The sequence below is a fragment of the Scyliorhinus canicula genome, chromosome 7 (genome assembly GCF_902713615.1).
Source record: "Scyliorhinus canicula chromosome 7, sScyCan1.1, whole genome shotgun sequence".
Lineage (NCBI taxonomy): Eukaryota > Metazoa > Chordata > Chondrichthyes > Carcharhiniformes > Scyliorhinidae > Scyliorhinus > Scyliorhinus canicula.
In genome coordinates, this window is record NC_052152.1 from 20,034,029 (window position 1) to 20,054,116 (window position 20,088).

At 50.1% G+C, this 20,088-nt stretch overlaps 1 protein-coding gene across 2 annotated transcripts in view; it reads left to right on the forward strand.

Annotated features, from left to right (window-relative positions):
• The window catches only part of LOC119968768 (Down syndrome cell adhesion molecule homolog), a 658,909-nt gene that overhangs the window by 517,780 nt on the left and 121,041 nt on the right, over positions 1-20,088 (forward strand). For both annotated transcript variants that reach the window (XM_038801471.1, XM_038801472.1), the window contains 2 exons: positions 16,004-16,100; positions 19,684-19,812. In XM_038801471.1, coding sequence (XP_038657399.1) covers positions 16,004-16,100; positions 19,684-19,812 — 226 coding nt within the window. The remainder of the gene's footprint in view (positions 1-16,003; positions 16,101-19,683; positions 19,813-20,088) is intronic.

Genomic DNA, 20,088 nt, shown 5'->3' on the forward strand with positions numbered 1-20,088 from the left:
TGAATACCCTGGGTTGTCATTGCAGCTTCTCCAACCTTTGCAATGACGTAAATTTAAGAAATACAGCCAAACTGCATCTAATCTTTTCTCAATGACACTAGGATCACAGATGAGAAATTTGAAAGACACCCTTGGGGAAAAAAATAGAAAGGCACCCAAGCCAAGCATTTGAGGTCTTTAAAATTCATATCCTGATTTCCAAGCCCCTCTACCAGCTCAACCCTCTCCCTCTCTGTGACCTCCTCCAGCTCTGAACCCCTCCAATTCCTGCCTCCTCCAGTTCCTGCCTCCCGCAAATCCCCAATTCACTTCGCCTTTGGGAGCCATGCCTTCAGCTGGTGCCCAGCTCTCGAATTCCCTCCCTCCACCCCTCTGCCGCTCAGAGTCACTCCTGATTACTGACAGCTTCGATCGAGCCTTCATTCACATGCTGTTGTAAATGGCTCGGTGTCACATTTTGTCTGGCTGGCCTCCCCTGAAGCACCTCCAGTCATCTTTACTGTGTTGAAGGCACCATAGAAGTGCAGGCGTCGATAATGAGAGCCGAGAACAGCAAGCTGTAAACGCAGGAGGAACATGACGAGTATTTTTTTTAAGCACTAAGTCGAAATTGCTGGTGCTCGCATCAAAGCCCATCAGCACCTCACATTTTCTGTCAGAAAGCATCCCTTCTTACCTCACCAAATATTCCCTGTCAGCTAAAAGTCTCCTTGCACTATTACTGCTGTCTCTCTCTCCTGTGATGTGCTATTTGTTGCAAGGTTCCCCGGCTCTAAGAAGCAATGTTCTGTGTGAAAGATGAAAGAAAATTGACAAATCGTGGGCACTTACTGACAGCAAATTGAGGCTTCGAAAGGTGTTGCGTCCACGCTCTTTCATTTCTGGTGTTCGTAGTTACTTTTGCAACTTGTGCACAGAGTGACCCTTCTCTTACCGATCACAAAATATTTTAGCTGCTGTCTTTGTGCAGGAACTCTTTGAAGGAACAAATGCAATGAGCCATTGAACGAGCATGATTATATCTTAAAGGAACATTGCGGTTATGGAAGAGTGTTTAGTAACAACAGCAATTTGCATTGATGTAGCACCTTTATTGGAGCAAAACATCCCATAATTAACATTACCAAGGAAAATATTATACTGAGCCACATTAGTGCAGTTGACAAAAATCTTGATCTTGGGTAGATTTTAAGAGCATCTTCAAAGAGGAGAGAGAGTTAAGGAGGCAGACATGCTCCAGAAGATGAACCCCAGGGTTTATGCCCTCGGTAGCTGAAAGCACAGTTACCCACGGTGATGTGCGAAGAACAGGTTATGCATCAGAGGCTAGGATTGGAGGGCGCAAGTCACACGACGTCACTCCGATGCCGCAACGCCGATTCTCTGGCGACCAGCGAATCGGTGCCAATGGCGCCAGCACAGTCAGCGCGGTGGCGGTCGGGGGCCGCTCCACGCCCCCCCCCCCCCCCCCCCCCCCCCCAGCGATACTCTGCACTCGACGGGCCAAATACCCGCTAAGTTCGGACGAGTCCCGCCGGCGCCATTCGCGTGTGGTCCTACCCGGTGGGACCTCAGCATTCATGCTGCGGGGGCCGACCTGGTGTGGGGGAGGGGGGAATCCGACTCCGCGGGGGCCTCCACGGTGACCTGGCCTGCGATCGGGGCCTACCGATCGGCGGACAGGCTTATCCCGGGGGGGCCTATGCTCCTCTGCACCTGGCCCCTGTCAGGCACCGCCATGTTGCCCGGGGGCCAGCGTGGAGAAGACAACCCACGCACATGCGTGAACCCACGCCGGCCATGGCGCGCATGTACGAACTCGCGTCGGTTGTGTTGCGCATGTGCGAACTCGCGTTGGTCGTGTTGCGCAAGTGCGAACTCGCGTTGGTCGTGTTGCGCATGTGCAAACTCGCGTTGGTCGTGTTGCGCATGTGCGAACTCGCGTCGGTCGTGTTGCGCATGTGTGAACGCGCGCCGGTCGTGCTGGTGCCCGTATCGGCAGCGGGAGCTGCGTGAGTCGCTCCAGTGCTGTGCTGGCCCCTGTGCGGCACAGGTTCGCTGATCCTAGGGGGCCAGATGACGCCGTCGTAAAATGCACCGGCGTTTACAACGGTGCCGGCACTTAGCCCCGGGATCAGAGAATCCCGCACTGAGAATTTGGTATTCCAGCCAAAACTCCATTCACTTTCACCGACAATGGAAAATCCCAGCCGCGAGGATGGAGGATTTTGGCCCACAAATGAGTCACATGTCACTTGAGCAGGCAAGTGACAAAAAACGAGTTTCCAAACTGTCCTCCCTTACCTTACAATAGCTGGAGGTCCCTCTTGAACTGGATTCTGGAGGTTAATCCACCTTTACCAACTGGAAACAGGCTACTGACGCTATTCATGAAGGCCCCGTCTTCTCAACCCTGCCCTTTGCCTGAGGTGTCAATCTGATTGGAGGCAATTTACCCTCAGCCTATTCAATTCCAAAATTAACCTTTTCCTGCCTCACCTTCAGCCCCACTATCACACTGATACGTATGGCACGATATACCCGAATGCGAACAGAGTCCCATAATGAACACGTTTAACTGTGTGCTTCCCGGTGCTGGGAGCACCAAGAAACCCCACACTATCGAACAAGACTCTGTTCCCATTCGGATAGATCCGGGGCCTCAGCGGCAAACTCCCTGACTAGGCTGCATTGAATCCCGTTTTCCGCACTGAGAAGTTCCATTCGCCGGAATTCCTCAGTGCAGAAGGAAATTGGGATGCCATGTTTAAATGACATCCTGATCTCTCGGTCCCCCCCCCCCCCCCCCCCCCAAAGCCCCAACTCGCGTATACTGCGCAGGTCACCCCCGGGCCCAAACCCTGTTACAGAGAAAATGCATTTTGGCACCATATCAGTGCCCCGGCCAGCTGGCAGTGCCACTTGGGCACCTTGTCAGTGCCAGGCTGACATCCAGGTGATACTGCCAAGGTGCCAGGCTGGCAGTGCTAAGGTGTTTGGGTGGCACCGGCAGTACCAGGGCACCACCTTGTCCAGAGGGCAAGCATCTGGGGTCCTCCAATTCCCTGGGAGACCCCCAAAAGTGCCATTCCATCTGGTCCTGCTTTGTAGAGACCAGCAGTGAACGGCACTCACACGAGATCACCAAGGCGAATGAGTTGGATCCTAATGTCTTGGTTAGAACATAGGAGTGCATATTCGAGTAAGACTAGCTGTCTCGTTCTAATATGCAGATTTGCTAAAATGTGATACCCCCCCCCCACAATGGGGCACGTTAGGTCTTGCGAGGCGTAGCGAGCTGGGTGATCCCAGAAGAGCGATATCCCGGCATCTACCGCCCACGTTGTGCTGCGCCGCACTGTTTTTCAGGCGTAATGCCGCAGATAGATCGTGCCCATAATAATATCTTGATCAAATATCAGAAAATAACATAAAGGTGTTTTTTTTGCTGTGAATTAATTTTCCTCACACTAAGTTCTATGCCCTAGTAGTATTAAACAAATGGTAAGTGCCCTATCTTTACATAATTTACTCCTCCTCTTTATCAACATGTCAAATTAGCTTCTCTCCAAGTTGACATACCAGCAGTAATGATGCTGACCCAACAGCCTGTATTAATAAAGCACCTTTCGTGCAGTAAAGCATTATGAGACACTCCACCAATTCCTGTTATATTTCAGATTTCTAGCTGTTCCACAGGCTCTATCAGGTCCTGCCCTGCTGCCAGGCTGATGGCATAAACCACATACCCATTTTTTTCCCGTCAGAGCAGCCCCAGCACATCTGGAGAGATAGACGCCGGTTTTCAGTCAGAGCCTGAATTATGACAGCCTCTTAAAAAGTTTCCATTGTTCTGGGACCACAAAACCACCTGCTGTGCTGAGGCATTTGAAACCTAGCCAGGCATTCATAATGTCTACAGCTGTCAGATTCTGACAGCTACATTTTGTGAAACTGACACAAAAGAACAGAATGCTATTGTGCTCTGGTTTCTTCCCACAAGTCCCGAAAGATGTGTTTGTTAGGTGAATTGGATATTCTGAATTCTCTCTCTCAGCAGGGTAGCATGGTGGTTAGCATAAATGCTTCACAGCTCCAGGGTCCCAGGTTCGATTCCCGGTTGGGTCTCTGTCTGTGTGGAGTCTGCACGTCCTCCCCCTGTGTGCGTGGGTTTCCTCCGGGTGCTCCGGTTTCCTCCCACAGTCCAAAGATGTGCGGGTTAGGTGGATTGGCCATGCTAAATTGCCCGTAGTGTCCTAATAAAAGTAAGGTTAAGGGGGGGGTTGTTGGGTTACGGGTATAGGGTGGATACGTGGGTTTGAGTAGGGTGATCATGGCTCGGCACAACATTGAGGGCTGAAGGGCCTGTTCTGTGCTGTACTGTTCTATGTTCTATGTTCTAAGTGTGGCGAATAGGGGTTCCCTTCTTCGCGCCGGCTCCCGGGCAATATGGTAAGTCCTACAGGGGCCCGGCGCAGAGGAACATAGGCCCCACGGAACCAGCCCACCAGCCAATCAGTAGACCTCGGTCGCGCCCCCCCCCCCCCCCCCCCCCCCCCCCCCCCCTCCAGGACGGCCGCCGCAGACCCACTTTCCAGGTACCACCGTGTGGGACCTGAGTAACCCACGGCGGATGGTCTCGGCCGAACTCGTCGCCCACTCAGCCCATCGGGGCCCAGAGACTCTCCGGGGGGGACCGCTTTCAATGGCCCCCGATCGGCACGGCGGGAATCCCGATAATCGGTGGGGGAGAATTGGGAAGCCAGCATCGGGGCAGCGGGGCGCGATACCCGCGTCCCCCCGGGGATTCTCCGACCTGGCGCGGGTTCGAAGAATCTCGGCCGGGTGGTCTCAGCTGTCGGGAACTCGGTGTGGTGGCTGTGGGCTCAGTCCAGTGCCAGCACAGTCGGGGGAGGGACGATCTGCAGGAAGGGGGGGACAATCTTCAGGGCTCGGGACATGTTGGGGGGGGGGGGTTCCGGGATGAGTGAGTTGGCCGAAGGGGGGACTATTTTGCGCTCCGGGTCCGCGAGCGGCCACCAGCATGTAGCACAGCCTGGCCACTGCAGGCCGGCGTCGTGCGCATGTGTGGGCACGGACCCGGCAATTCTCCGGGGCGTATCGGCAGCTAGGGCAGGGTGCTCCACACTGCCATCCTGCTAGCCCCCAGCAAAATGGGGAATCAGTCACCTGTCAATGGAGGTAAGCTGATCCAGAGAATTCTTCCAATTTTCAAAAGCAGGGATCTTTTTCAACAGCCCAAAGCAGTCAGTCGATTTAAGTCAGAGGCAGAACAATACAGCAGAGAGCCACCGTGCATTTTTTCTTTCCATGGTTTCATGTATTATTAATGCACTTTCTGCAAGTAAAGTTACTAACATGCATAATAACTTTAGCACAGTGGCACTCAATATAAGGGTCAAATTACCTTTGCAGGAAAGCTCCCGATGATGAATCACTGCATCAAAACACATCTACATTGCAATAAAATATCTAACACTGACATCTGAAGGTGTGAAAATATTTATACTTGCCTTTGAGAATGTCCCTGACTCCTCAACGGGCTTCCCCCAGTGGTCACAAATTCTCTAAGGAATTATTTTGCCAGCAAAAGGAAACGACATTCGGCCTTCCGTGATCTGGGCGAAAATCTGGCCCCAGGTTCTCCATCAATTAGGATGGATAGGACATCAGAGAGACTATGGTACTAAGCGGGGTGTCAGGGATTTCACACAGGCAAAGAGAACAGTGAAATAGAATTAAAATGTTGTCTATCGTTGCTTAAAAAAAAAGCCCCAGAGATTAAGTATAATGCAAGCAATGTAAACGCCGTCTTTATTATTTCTTTGGAATTCTCTTCCTCATCCCAGTTGTTCCAATTGTTTTAAATTCGCAACCTCTTGATCCCACCCCACTTACCAGGGGATAGAGTTTTGTCCAATTTTGCTGGATCTAAATCTCTCATGGTTCCTCTCAGGTCTCCCTTTAACCTTCCCATCTCCTCCAGTCTCTCTGCATAATTCAGATCCCTCATATGATGGCCGTCTCTACCTGTTCATTCTGTGAATCAACATAATGCACCATCTATTTGCAGCTTTTAACAGAAATGGAGTTCCTGCAACAGTCTGTCAGCTTTTAATTCGGCGCGTCACGCCCACACTTGCTGCCCATTGGAGGCCCGTATTTTCAGGCTATATCATTATCCTCTGACTAACGTGTAACTTCTGATCATTCGGCTGGTCAGTTTCTTGTGGACAGGGAAGGTGCTCAGCATAGAGGAGCAAGGACATGTAAAAGCCCAGTTTGTGCTGAATCAACTCAATCTCGTGACTGTGGTAATACCACTGTATATATATGTGTGTGCCTCTATTAGGGGATGTACAATAGTACCGGCTATTACAGGTTTGTCGGTAAGCCCCTGCATAGTTTGTCGGTAAGCCCCTGCCGGCTAGCTCCGGCCACAGGAGCAGTACAAATATCCATGAGGTCTCCTGAGCTGCCATTTTACAGCTCCACTTGAGGGAATAACATCTCACGGTAATAAAGCCTCTTTTGTACCGTTTCATGTTTCTGCGTGCAATTGTTAGCGCATCAGTGACTTTTACCATGCGAGGTGAGCATTGATGCGGTTTTGACCTGCCCATCCCCTGATATTCCTGTGTTCGAATAGCCCAATTGGGACCACAATAAACGCATGCATGGAGGTTAGTCGTACGGGTTACGCACGAAACTGTGCCTGGCACCACAGAACCATATTTCCAGCATGCCAGCAAGCAAGAGACCCAGAGAAAAAAGATGAAAAGACACTTTAGTAAATTGCGTAAAGCCTGCAAGCTCTCAGTGGCCAAACACATGGAATCAGAGTGCTGCACCTGCTTATACAATGATGACATGAGGCAGGCACTTCAGAGAAATCCAGGGCCCAGTCTCAATGTCCCAGAGAGTTTAGGGTTTACACAAATGTAAGAAGGAGAAAAAAAATAATCATTGGCAGCGCAAGGCATCTGCTTTAATGTTAAACTATGGATTATTCTGAAAATAATCAATTCACTCCTTTGATCTCTCAACCAATTGCTTTCTGTGTCCCGCTTTCCCCGCTCTTGAGCCTTCAGACCTTTCTCGGTCTCCTTTTTTTAAATCTTCCTTTTCTACTTCAAACACGCTGGCAGCAAGTCGAATTTTTTTTCTTTTGCACCGTTACTATAACAACCTCCTGTCCTGACCCCTGTCATCACTGATTCCGAAAGTGCCTCAGACCTTCATTTTGAAGCTTCGGATAATTTTCTCCCAATCATGGTGAGGAGAAAGGGAAAGTAAATCAATTTCTCTGGCGAGGCAATTAAGTCTTGCAGTTTAAATGATTAACCCTTCATGGATTCACTGCAGGACTAGAGGAATTTTAACAATATGTGGGATCTAAGCCACAAGATTACTTTTCTCTTGCTTCTACAGGAAGAAGAATTTATATATTTATCTGAACAATTTTTAAAAATTCATTTCTGGGATGTCTGCGTGGCTGGTTGCTCATCTCGAGTTGCCCTTCGGAAGGTGGGAGTGAGTTTCCTCCTTGAGCTCCTGCAGTCCTTGAGGTGTAGGTATATCCACTGTGCTGTTAGGGAGGGGGGTTCCAGGATTTTGACCCAGCGGCAGCGAAGGAACGGCGATATATTTCCAAGTCAGACTAGAGAGTGACTTGGAGGGGAACCTCCAGGTGGTGGGGTTCCCAGGTATCTGCTGCTCTCGTCCTTCTAGATACTAGTGGTCATGGGTTTGGAAGGTATTGTCGAAGGAATCTTGGTGAGTTACTGCAGTGCATCTTGTCGACGGTACATACTGTTCGACGGCGGGTGGAGGGTTTGAATGTTTGTGGAAGGGGTAGCAGTCAGGCAGGCTGCTTTGTCCTGGATGGTGTCGACCTTCTTGAGTGTTGTTGGAGCTGCACTCATCCAGGCAAATGGAGAGTGTTCCATTACGCTCCTGACTTGTCCGTTCTCCATGGTGGACAGGCTTTGGGGAGTCAGGAGGTGAGTTACTCGCTGTAGGATTCCTAGCCTTTGACCTGCCTTGGTAGCACAGTATTAATATGCCTAGTCCAATTCAGTTTCTGATAAATGGTAACGACCAGAATGTTGATCGTTCGGGATTGCGCAATAGTAATGCTGTTGAATGTCAAGGGACGATGGTTAGACCCTCTTTTGTCAGAGATGATCATTGCCTGGCACTTGTATGGTAACTTTCCATTTGTCAGCCCAAGTCTGGATATTGTCCAGGTCTTGCTGCATTTGGACATATGGGTTGCTACATTATCTGAGGAGTAACGAATGGTGCTGAACATTGTGCAGTCATCTGCAAACATCCCCACTTCTGACCTTATGATGGAAGGGAGGTCATTGATGAAGCAGCTGAAGATGGTTGGGCCTAGGACACTACCCTGAGGAACTCCTGCAGTGATGCCCTGGAGTTGAGATGATTGACCTCCAACCACCACAACCTTTGTGCCGGGTTTGACTCCAATCAATGGAGAGTTTTCCCCCGGATTCCCATACACCAGTTTAGCTCAGGCTCCTTGATGCCGTACTTGGTCAAATGCTGCCTTGATGCCAAGGGCAGTTACTCTCACCTCAACTTTGACATTCAGCTCTATTCTCCAGGTTTAAAACAAGGCTATAATGAGCTGTGGAGCTAAGTGACCCTGGCAGAACCCAAACTGACCGTCTGTGAGCATATTATTGTTGAGTAAGTGTCGCTTGATAGCACTGTTGATGACTCCTTCCATCACTTTGCTGATGATGAAGAGTAGACTGATAGGGTGGTAATTGGCTGGGTTGGATTGGCCATATTTCTTGTGTACAAGACACACCTGGGAAATTTTCCACATTCACGGGTAGATGTCAGTGTTGTAGCTGTACTGGAACAGCTTGGCTAGGGGTGCGGCAAGTTCTGGAACACAAGTCTTCAGTACTATTGGCAGGATATTGTCAGGGCCCATAGCCTTTGCTGTCCTGTCACAGAATTCCCATCATCAGAGTGTTAACCCATAAAACGTATCTTGTATTCTGTTCATTGAATTGACAATTTGGTTTCATTGGCGTGTTGTTTTAAACACTAGCACATAAATTCACTTAATTTCTCAATATAGAAATGTTGACAGATATTACCCCTAATTAGGTGAATGTGTAATCTGGACTGTCGTTTATCATCACAGTCATCCAGCAGCCTGGGGCATGTGTGTGTGCGTGTGTGTGTGAGTGTATGTGCACATGTGTGTGCGGCATGAGTGCGTTTGCATGTGCACATGTCTGTGTGTGTGTGTTCTCAAACATGACAGAGCCATTGTGTATTAATATCCAACTCTCAAACTACAATATAGTGAATTCAGGATATTACTTGGGATGGAAGTGCAGGCTTCTGCACAACTTTATAAGATTTGGGAGTGGAATGGTTTAGCAAAGTGGGCTAAACAGCTGGCTAGTAATGCAGAACGAGGCAGCAGCGCGGGTTCAATTCCCGTTCCAGCCTCTCCGAACAGGCGCCGGAATGTGGCGACTAGGGGCTTTTTACAGTAACTTCATTGAAGCCTATTTGTGACAATAAGCTATTATTATTATTATCATGCATAATTTTTGTTTTCCTAAGCCAGCTAAATAATGCTTGCACTGCAACAGACAGTGAGCAGGACATCCCAGTCCTTCCTGCCTAAGACAGCCCCGTGACAGGTTCCCCGATGAAGGGCAGTGAGCCATGCAGAATGCCATAGGCTTAGGCAGGACCAAAGGATGCTGTCGGGGAGCAATGGTGTGCCACCTCTGCCATGGTAAAGCACCTTGCAAGTACAATCACGGCCTGCCTTTCACATGGAGTGCTGCAATGGTGCTTGCTGATAAAGCCCAGTATTTACAGGAATGCCTGATGCATGTTTGAGTTTGCCCCACAATCATTGATAGTTTCTACCAAGGGCTGCGTGTCACCGGCAGTGAAATTCCTGATGCGGCGGAGAATCCAGAGTTATCATAAAAAAACAGGGTCGGCACCAACCACCAGCGGGAGGATGCAAGTGGGTCAAAATGACCGTTTGCATCTTACTAAGGGGCTGGACCCTGGATTCTCCAGATCGCAGCGATTCCCCGATTCGCGTGGGTGTGGATTGATATACGTATTTGCCAACGTAGCTCTGACGCGGTGGACCTTGCGATGGGCCAAGGAGATAAGTATTTAAGGTAGGTGTTGCCAAAGTCCTTTGGAGGGCCTCTCTCTCTTCCCCCCCACAATGCAAATCCTGCCCTCTGACCACCCCAACCAGACCTCCCCTGTAAGAGACCCAAACCAAAGACACCCATCAAGCCCCCACCAGAGACCCCACCAGATATCCGACAGTTGCCCCAATCAGATATGCCCATCAGAGAGCCCTAAAAGAAATACCCCTCTGGTACCCCCAATAACAGAGGTACCCCCCCCATAACAGAGAACCCCAATAACAGAGCACCCCCCTAACAGAGAGCCCCCATAACATGAAAATCCTGGGCGCGATTCTCCGACCCCACGCCGGGTGGGAGAATCGCGGGAGTGTCTGCATGGGTTTCCTCTGGGTGCTCAGGCACCAATCCCCCCCCCCCCAAAACGGCATGTCGCGTTTTGCGACAGGCCGCTCAAAGAATCGGCGCTCCCGAGCGGTGATTCTCCAGCCCGGATGGGCCGAGCGGCCTGCCTAATACGACAGGTTCATGCCGGCGCCAACCACACCTGGTCGCTGCCGGCATGAACAGCGCGCGACCACTGCGTGTGGGGCCTGTGGGGGGCGGAGGGAGAATCGAGCACCGGGGGGTGCTCAGGAGGGGTCTGGCCCGCGATCGGTGCCCACCGATCGTCGGGCCGGCGTCTCTGAAAGACGCGCTCTTTTCCCTCCACCGCCCCGCAAGATCAATCCGCCATGTCTTGCGGGGCAGCGGAGGGGAAGACAGCAACCGCGCATGCGCGGGTGATGTCATTTAGGCGCCGCTGGCGCGTCATTCAGGCGGCGCCGCTTTGACGCATGCGTCAAGGTCCCGCGCCCGAGATTGATGCGCTGCCGCTCCTAGCCCCCTGGGGGTGGGAGAATAGGGGGCGAGGAGCGGGATCCGACGCCGGAGTGAAACACTCCGGGCTTCACTCCGGCATCGGCACTTTGTCTCCCTTTGGGAGAATCGCGGCCCCCATATCAGAGAACCTTCCCCCCCCCCCCCCCATAATAGGGAACCCACCATAGCAGAGAACTACCCCCACCCCATCAGACAGGTTGGCTAAAGAACAGTCCAGGCATAAACATTGTTATAAACCACAATATTGATAAACATCTAGGAATTAAGTGCTTTAACTTCCTCTTTCTTATTTTTCTCTTCAGAAATCACTCAACTGCTTTTGATATAGTCATGAGCTGTCAATCACAACTAGATATTTACAAACATTGTGGTTGGTTTCACAGCAGGCTACTTGAGATCCATTCAACATGAAAATGAAAGGAAAAATGAAAACATGAAAGGACATAAAAATAATCAATCCAGACATCTGGCTGTCTGGATGCTGTCAATTATTAAAAGCTAATTCATATTGAAGTGAATAGAATCTTTGCGGATCAAATGATCTGAGGGAGTCTTGTGATGTGATTTTCGCTATCTATGAAGTTACAGCTGCTGCTTTCCAGACATCAGTCTGAGGCAGCAGGTGTAAGGGACAGACAAATGAAAAAGACAGGGATATTTTTACACTGTTTCTTCCTGGACTGCTCTTCAGTCTCCAGGCAGGTGTGACCAATGGGGAGGGGGGCTCTCTGCTATGGGGTGGGTTATCTGATATGAGGGTTTCAAGATATGGGATGGGGCTCTGGAAGGGGGGTCTCTGGAAGGAGGGTCTCTGATGGGGGTCTCTGGTGAGATTCTCTGGTGGTGGGGTCTGCGGGGGGTCTCTGATGGGGGCTCTGAAGGGGGTTTGGGTGGGGGGGTGGTTGGTCAGGCCACCATCATGCGTGCATTCTGTGGGAGGGGAAACCCACCTGCAGGAAGGAGAGGGGACAATACCCTGACTTGTCAGCAGTAGGGGGAGGCAGATTTGCATTGCCGGGAGGGGAAGGCCAGCCACTGCACCTTGACATTTTGAGCAGACGGCCTGGCAGCGTGATTCTCGATGGAATCCCTTGCGATCTCCACCATGCAAAATTTGCCTGGCAAGGGGCACGGAATCGCTTCTGGCCGCCACTCCCGGTGCCAGCCTTGAACAGAAGCAATTCAGCTCCGGCACGACGACCTGATCTCCCGAACAGAAAGTCCAGCCCTACATGTGGATCAGGCCTTCTGAGCATGTGCGATTTTTCCCTTGTTCCCTGTATTCTCTTCCAACGTTGTCCCAGAATTCCCCTCCAATTCTGCTTCGCGTTTACAGGCAGGGACTTGTGCACGTGGACGATATTTGCCTGGTCTTCACTGCCTGGGTCTTCTTCAAATCTCACCCTGTGATAGCTGTATGGTAAGTTAGAATTCAGGTGGGGCGGCACGGTGGCACAGTGATTAGCACTGCTGCCTCACGGCGCAAAGGACCCGGATTCGATCCTGGCCCCGGGTCATTGTCCGTGTGGAGTTTGCACGTTCCCCCCACAACCCAAAGATGTGCAAGTTATGTGGATTGGTCATGATAAATGGCCCCTTAATCGGAAAAAATAATCAGATTTTTTACAACTTAGAACTTAGGTGAAAGGCATTACCTGGAAGGTCACTTACCCTTATACGTAAATATATTTATAGGAACAGACTGAAACTGTGATGGTTGATCTGGAGGTACATGTTTGTAATATATATCACTATGGATGAAGCTTCTGGAGTGCATAAAGATTGGCCTCCAGTTCTAACCTTCACCATCTGGTATTCTGGAGTAGAACACACTGGAGTACCGCATATTACTGCTTAGAATTTTTGGAGGTTAAAGGAGGTAGCACAGTGGCGAGCACTGTTGCTTCACAGCGCCAGGGTCCCAGGTTCAATTCCCAGCTTGGGTCACTGTCTGTGCGGAGTATGCACGTTCTCCCCGTATCTGCGTGAGTTTATGGGCAGCACTGTAGCACAGTGATTAGCACAGTTGCTTCACAGCTCCAGGGTCCAAGGTTCGATCCCCGTCTTGGGTCATTGTCTGTGCGGAGTCTGCACATCCTCCCCGTGTGTGCGTGGGTTTCCTCCGGGTGCTCCGATTTCCTCCCACAGTCCAAAGATGTGCAGGTTAGGTGGATTGGCCATGATAAATTGCCCTTAGTGTTCAAAAACAAAGTTGATTGGGGTTACGGGGATAGGGTGAGGCATGGGCTTAAATAGGGTGCTCTTTCCAAGAGCCGGTGCAGACTCAATGGGCCGAATGGCCTCCTTCTGCACTGTATATTCTGATTCCATGATTCCTCCAGGTGATCCGATTTCCGAAAGATGTGCTTGTTAGGTCAATTGGACATTCTGGATTCTCCCTCAGTGCACCCGAACAGGCGCCGGAATGTGGCGACTGGGGGCTTTTGTTTAAAAAAAAATCTGCTTTGAGAATGTCCTTTTAGAAGGAAATCTGCCGCCCTTGCCCAATCTGGCCTACCTATGATTTCAGATCCACAGCAATGTAGTTGACCCTGAACTGCCCTCTGAAATGGCCGAGTAAGCCACTCAGTTCAAGGACAATTACGGATAGGCAACAAATGGTGGCCTTGCCAGTAACATGCACATCCCACCAAAGAATTTAATAAAAACCCTCTAGCTCCCATTCATCCTCTCCAACCGAGTCCCCCACCTTCCATCCCTCCATTTGTCTCTCTGTACTTTGCCCCAACCTCAGACTCCCAGTCATCAGCCATTCCCGTTATCGCTCCACCCCTAAGTGGGGGAACAGTGCTGCCTTTGCTGATGCCACTGGGCCGGCCACACCACTGTGACGATAGTTGGCAACATGAGGGAGCAGGGCGAGTGATTTAAAAGATATAGGGCAAGATTCAGTGGTCTCGTCGCGCATGGCTTAGTGCCGGAACGAGGCTGTTGAATCTCACGATAAGTCTCGTGCGAGATTTGCGATGCTCGAAATGTCTCACGAAACGTCGCAACCTGGACCTCGCTCTCACTGGGCATGGTTCGTTTCAACATATTTAATGAGCCATGTGGTTCATTTAAATATACATTTGACTGGGAATCAACAGTCGCGCCTGGGAGACCTTGCCAGGATGGCGTTTAGTACTGGTCCACACAAACGTGGATCAGGCGTAACAGCACCTGGGGTGGGGTCTCCCTGGCCATTGGAGACCCTGGGTGGTCGGGGACAGGGCAGGGTGGCTCTCCCTCTGGCACCTGGACATCTTGGCACTGCCACCCAGGCAACCTGGCCGTGTCACCCTGTCAGGGGTACTGCCAGGGTACCAGGCTGGAATTGTCAGGGTTCTCAGGTGCCAGGGATCGGCCCCAGGTGTGGGGGGCCTGAAGGGAGTAGGGGAAAAGATCGGGGCGGCCTTCCCTCGAAGCTTCAACTTCAGCTTCCCTCTAAGTGCCGCCTAGGTGGAGAGAATCTCACCCAGGCCAGAAAAAGAGCCAAAGTGCCATTGAATACTGAGATATTCCGAGAGTCTGCAGGTTCTAGGGAACACTCAGCTGAGCTCAAGACCGCTGATCGCGCCCACATTTCGAGGTTGCTAGCAGCTGTGGTCAGGTGATTGACACACCCAATTCAAGGTGACCTCCTGACGACCCTACTTTCTCATTGTGAACATTGACCAATCATTTGCCCATTACAAATGATGCAATCACCATGTGGTCTTTGTTCTAATAGGAAACTGCTAGTTCCCCCTCCTCAAGTTGGGATAAACACACAACCCCACACAACAGAGAGTCTGTGTTTTGTTGAATATTAATTTTGCAGATGCAACTAATTATCTTTCCTTCATAAAATCCATCAGCACAAACACACGGTCAGGAACAATTTTTTATTTGCACTGTGGGAAATAATGTTTCTGGTCATTAATTGCCACTCACATGGTGTGAATTGAGTTGCTAGTGAGAGAAAGTCAAACAGGCACAGTTCTTCAAAGATGGCTGAAGATCAAATCCACAGTGGGTGGCGGTTGGGGGGGGGGGGATGTCGGAAGGGGGGGGGATGTCGGAAGGGGGTGGGATGTCGGAAGGGGGGGGGATGTCGGAATGGGGGGGGATGGCGGAAGGGGGGGGATGTTGGAAGGGGGGGGATGTCGGAAGGGGGGTGGGGATGTCGGAATTAGTGAGCAAAACGCTGGCAGTAATATTCAAGGCAATAAAATGAATTCTCACCACAATACCTAAAAGCCAAGAATTTAATACAGGGCTCTAATATCTAATTAGTGAGTCATTGAGTCGTTGGTGACCAATCACTGTTTGAACAACGACAGACTATTTATTAGAATAACTTTGATGCTAGGATTTGCTTCCGACTTCTACAGATCCAGAATTGATCCTGCCCAGGAAAGCCCACACTTATCCTCGGGATCCACACGCTAAGACCCAAGCTGCTGATCATAGAATCATAGAATTTACAGTGCAGAAGGAGGCCATTCGGCCCATCGAGTCTGCACCGGCTCTTGGAAAGAGCACCCTACCCAAGGTCAACACCTCCACCCTATTCCCATAACCCAGTAACCCCACCCAACACTAAGGGCAATTTTTGGACACTAAGGGCAATTTATCATGGCCAATTTACCTAACCTGCACATCTTTGGACTGTGGGAGGAAACCGGAGCACCCGGAGGAAACCCACGCACACACGGGAAGGATGTGCAGACTCCGCACAGACAGTGACCGAAGCCGGAATCAAACCTGGGACCCTGGAGCTGTGAAGCCATTGTACTATCCACAATGCTAACGTGCTGCCCGTGATGAGGAGCATTCGCCTGGCTTTCCTCTTTTCAGCTGTTGATTTCTAATCTTGTTTAAAATTCCCAAAAGTTTCCGTACCTTGATGTCTCTGCTGTTTGACACATCTTTCTTCTCTTCAGATTACCCCAACAGTGCGAGGGGATTCAGGGTTTTTCTCCTGCCACGCTATCAATTCATACGGAGAGGATCGAGGGTTGATTCAGCTCACCGTGCAAGGTAAATTGAAATGCTTTGTTGCATGCTATTATTCAGCACGATATAAAGTTGGCTTTAGAGATCACTTGCCTCTCCACGTTGTGCCACGTGCCACTCCCCCAGCTGAACAGTGCAACAGGAGTCCTGCCCCGACAGCATGGATATAACATTATTTAACATAGCAGGATGTTCCAAGGCACTTCGCATTATCAGACAAAAGCAATGAGCACCAAGTTGAATATGGTCCAGAATTTTACAGCATTCTGCCGGGCACACACCTGTCCTGAACGCTTGTAAAATTACACAAGACAATGCCAGGCCTGTGTCCCGACAGCTTCGCGCACAGGTGCAATATTGAGGTTGGCAGGTGTGCCCGCGTGTTGGAGTTGCACCTGCCGACAATTAAAGGGCCAATTAAGGCCATTAAAAATCCAATGAACACAGGTTTTAGGTTTCCTGGGTGATTCTTGCGCTCATCACATGCACAGAAAGGCAGGCAGCATTACAATTTTTATCGATTTGTCATCCAAGGGTGATTAAAAGGCCCCCGGAGCACAAGAACTTTCATTTCATTTGTGATTTTGCTGCTGTCTATTTTCCTGGTTTCCCCAGATTTCCATCCGATTGCATGAACTTTCTAAGCTGCTTCACTAACAAATCTGTGCCAAAGTTCTCACAAAATAGATCAGTCTGTACAAATTGTGGGGAACATTGACGTTTACAAAAGAAATTGTTCTTGAAAATCCATAGTCATTTGGCATGATTCCGCTGTAATTATATGGGGAGAGGGGTGGGGTGGCTGAGCTGAGGGTACAGACTCTCTGAATGTCAGACTCTCAATTTGATACAATGTACCAGTTACTGGTAGATAAGGCCTATCTATCTGGCATCAAACTGGTACTGAATTTCATATACGTTTGGCTGCTGCATAGAACCGTTGAATTCCTACAGCACAGAAGGAGGCCATTTGGCTCATCAAGTCTGTACCGACCCTCCGAAAGAGCACCGGACCTAGGCCCACACCGCTGACCTAGCCCCATCCAACCAGCACATCTTTGGGCTTTGGTTGGGGGGGGGGGGGGTTGGTGCCTGAGCACCCAGAGGAAACCCATGCAGACACAGAGCGGAAGTGCAAACTCCACACAGGCAGTCACCCGAGGCCGGAATCGGATCTGGGTCCCTGGTGCTTTGAGGCAGCAGTGCCAACCACTGTGCCGCCGAGCCACGTGAAACAGCTAGCTTCACCTGTTGCTCAAATATTTGAGATACCTTGCCCTTCTGATATAGAATGGGTACATCCGAACAACAGCACCTCCAACAATGCAATACACCCTCGTGACCTGGAGTGGGGTTTGAACCCTCAACCTTCTGCCTTTAAGAGTGCTTCCAATTGATCCACTCCTGACAATGTTCCTCTGCACTGCTGCATAACGATGAGCATTGCTAAGGATTACACAACAATGTGCAATGTTATTCAGCAGTGGGGGGGGGGGGGGGGCATACACAGTTAGCTGAGTGGGCTAGACAGCGATGCTGAACATCAGATTAACATCAACAGCACAGGGTTACATTCCTATTCTGGCTGAGGTAGACTTGGCCCTGACTCTTTGGCCTACTAATAGTATAAAACTACAGCATTTTGCTGTGCTTAGGCAAACAGTTATCAAGAACCTGCCGTCAGGATGGGAATTCAAGGTGGAGAAGACAACTTTGCAGTACCAATGGTTACCAAGGTGAAACATCAATGTCCAAGGTTTCCAAGGTTACTCAGCAATAACCATGGTTACTCAGCAGCCTATAGCAGTATTCAGAGATACTCAGGCTTACTCAATGTAATAAAACAGTAAGCAGTAGGGCTCAACAGTGTAAGCAACCCCAAATTTATTTATTTTTAAAACATTTTATTCACTGTCTTACAGTTACAAAGCCAATGCACAGAGTAGACAGAGCAGGCCCTTAATCATTCTCCTCGCTTGCTCCAAAAGCCAATTAGAACTCAAATTTAATCCAATGCAAGAGGCATGCAAGATCCAACCTGACAAAAAAAAGGCATTGCACCTCATCTCGGGCTTGATCTGATGCTTGACCTTTGCCAAAAGTCCGAGAAGCGAGCAAGTTTCCTTTGTACTGAGCCTTTAATGTGGACGTGGTTAGGATCTGGAATGCACTACCCGAGAGTGTGATGGAGACAGGTTCAATCATGACTTTCACGGGTGTATTGAACAAGTATCTGAGGAGATAAAGTACATGTTAAAGCAGACAAGAGAGAAATGAAGAGTTGGAGAGGTTTGGGGAGCGAGCTTCCAGGCACAGGGTCTAGACGGCTGAAGGCAGTGTTCCCAATGGTGGGGGCGAGGGGTGTGAGGGATGTACAAAAGGCCAAAGCTGAAAAAAGGTGGCTGTCTCGCTGTAGGCTTTGACAGAGATGGAGGGATGGATGGGGTGCGGGGGGGGGGGGGGGGGGGGGGGGGGGGGGAGGGGGGGGGGGGGTGGGTGGGGGGGGGAGGGGTGGGTGGGTGGGGGGGGAGGGGTGGGTGGGTGGGGGGGGGGAGGGGTGGGTGGGTGGGGGGGGAGGGGTGGGTGGGGGGTGGGGGGGGGGGGGGTGGGTGGGGGTGGGAGGGGGGTGCAAGAATTTGACAACCAGAATGAGAATTTTCAAAGCCAATGCTGGACTGGAAGCTAATCAGCCTGGAAGCACCTCAATGAAGAGAGTGGTGATGGGTGAACGAGTCTCGGTGCGAGATCAGACTGGAGTGGCAGGGATTTGAATGAGTTCAAGTTCCCGAAGGGTGCAAGATGGGAGGACATTTGGAGTATTTGGCTCAAGAGGTATCAAAGGTATTGATGGGTGTTTCAACAGCAGATGGGCTGGGTGCGGCAGGAGACGAGCAAGATTAGAGAGTTACAGGTAGGCTTTCTCGGGATCCAATAAGGTGACGGGATTATGAAGAGTCTGGACGAAGGATAGAATGGTTGATGAACAAATGGAGGTTATGGTGGGTGGTGAAGCCAGTTTGTCTTTTCAGTGTTGACATGTAAAAGAAATTCTCATCTACTTACAGTTGTGATCTAAATGAGGACAGAGAATGCTGAAAAAACACAGCAGGTCTGGCAGCATCTGTAGGGAGAAAGAACAGAGTTATTGGGCGGAATTCTCCATCCATTCACGGGAGTAGGGTTCTCTGGTCCTGCTGCAGTGATTGGGAGATTTTGCTGATGCAAAATTCTCCCTCCTCACTAGTAAAGGTAGCAGGACGGACTCGCAATGGAGAATCCCGGCTTGCATTTCAAGTCCATTTGGCTGCTCATCAGTTCTGATGAAGAGCCAAGTGGTCTCGAAACGTTAACTCAATTTCTCTCTCTACATACGTTGTGAGGGGTTCTTCCAGCATTTTCTGCTCTTGTTTTAGAATCCATATTTCGCTCATTTGGGATATAAGCACTTTGCTAAGAACCAAATGTTCACTTCTAATAAAGGTTTGAAGAGTTTCCGTGGAGGTTACCGTAGAGATTACCAGGCTAACAAATCAAAATCTACTATGAAACATTTAGTACAAATGCACTTTGTTTTTTCTCTGAGCTGACTCTGTCTGTCATCTTGCAGAACCTCCAGATCCCCCTGAGATTGAGATCCGTGAGGTGAGAGCTCGGAGCATTGCTTTGAGGTGGAGCATGGGCTTTGATGGCAACAGCCCCATCACTGGCTTTGACATTGAATGCAAGAACAAGTCAGGTGAGTTCCTGAAACTGAAGAACCAATTTTAATTCCAGGAAGGAGTTGTGGGATGGTGGGGGAGTGGGGAGGGGAGACGTTCCTCCGACCCCTCCAGTGTTCGGTCTCAGGAGATTTTGATTTCAGGGATCACTGGAGGCAGGAACGGTCCCAGAGGACTGGAAAGTGGCTAATGTAACACCACTGTTTACGAAGTGAGGGAGTAGCTTCCAAATCATCCCCATTCTCCTGCCTTCTCCTCATTACCCCTGATGCCCTTATTGATCAAAAATCTAT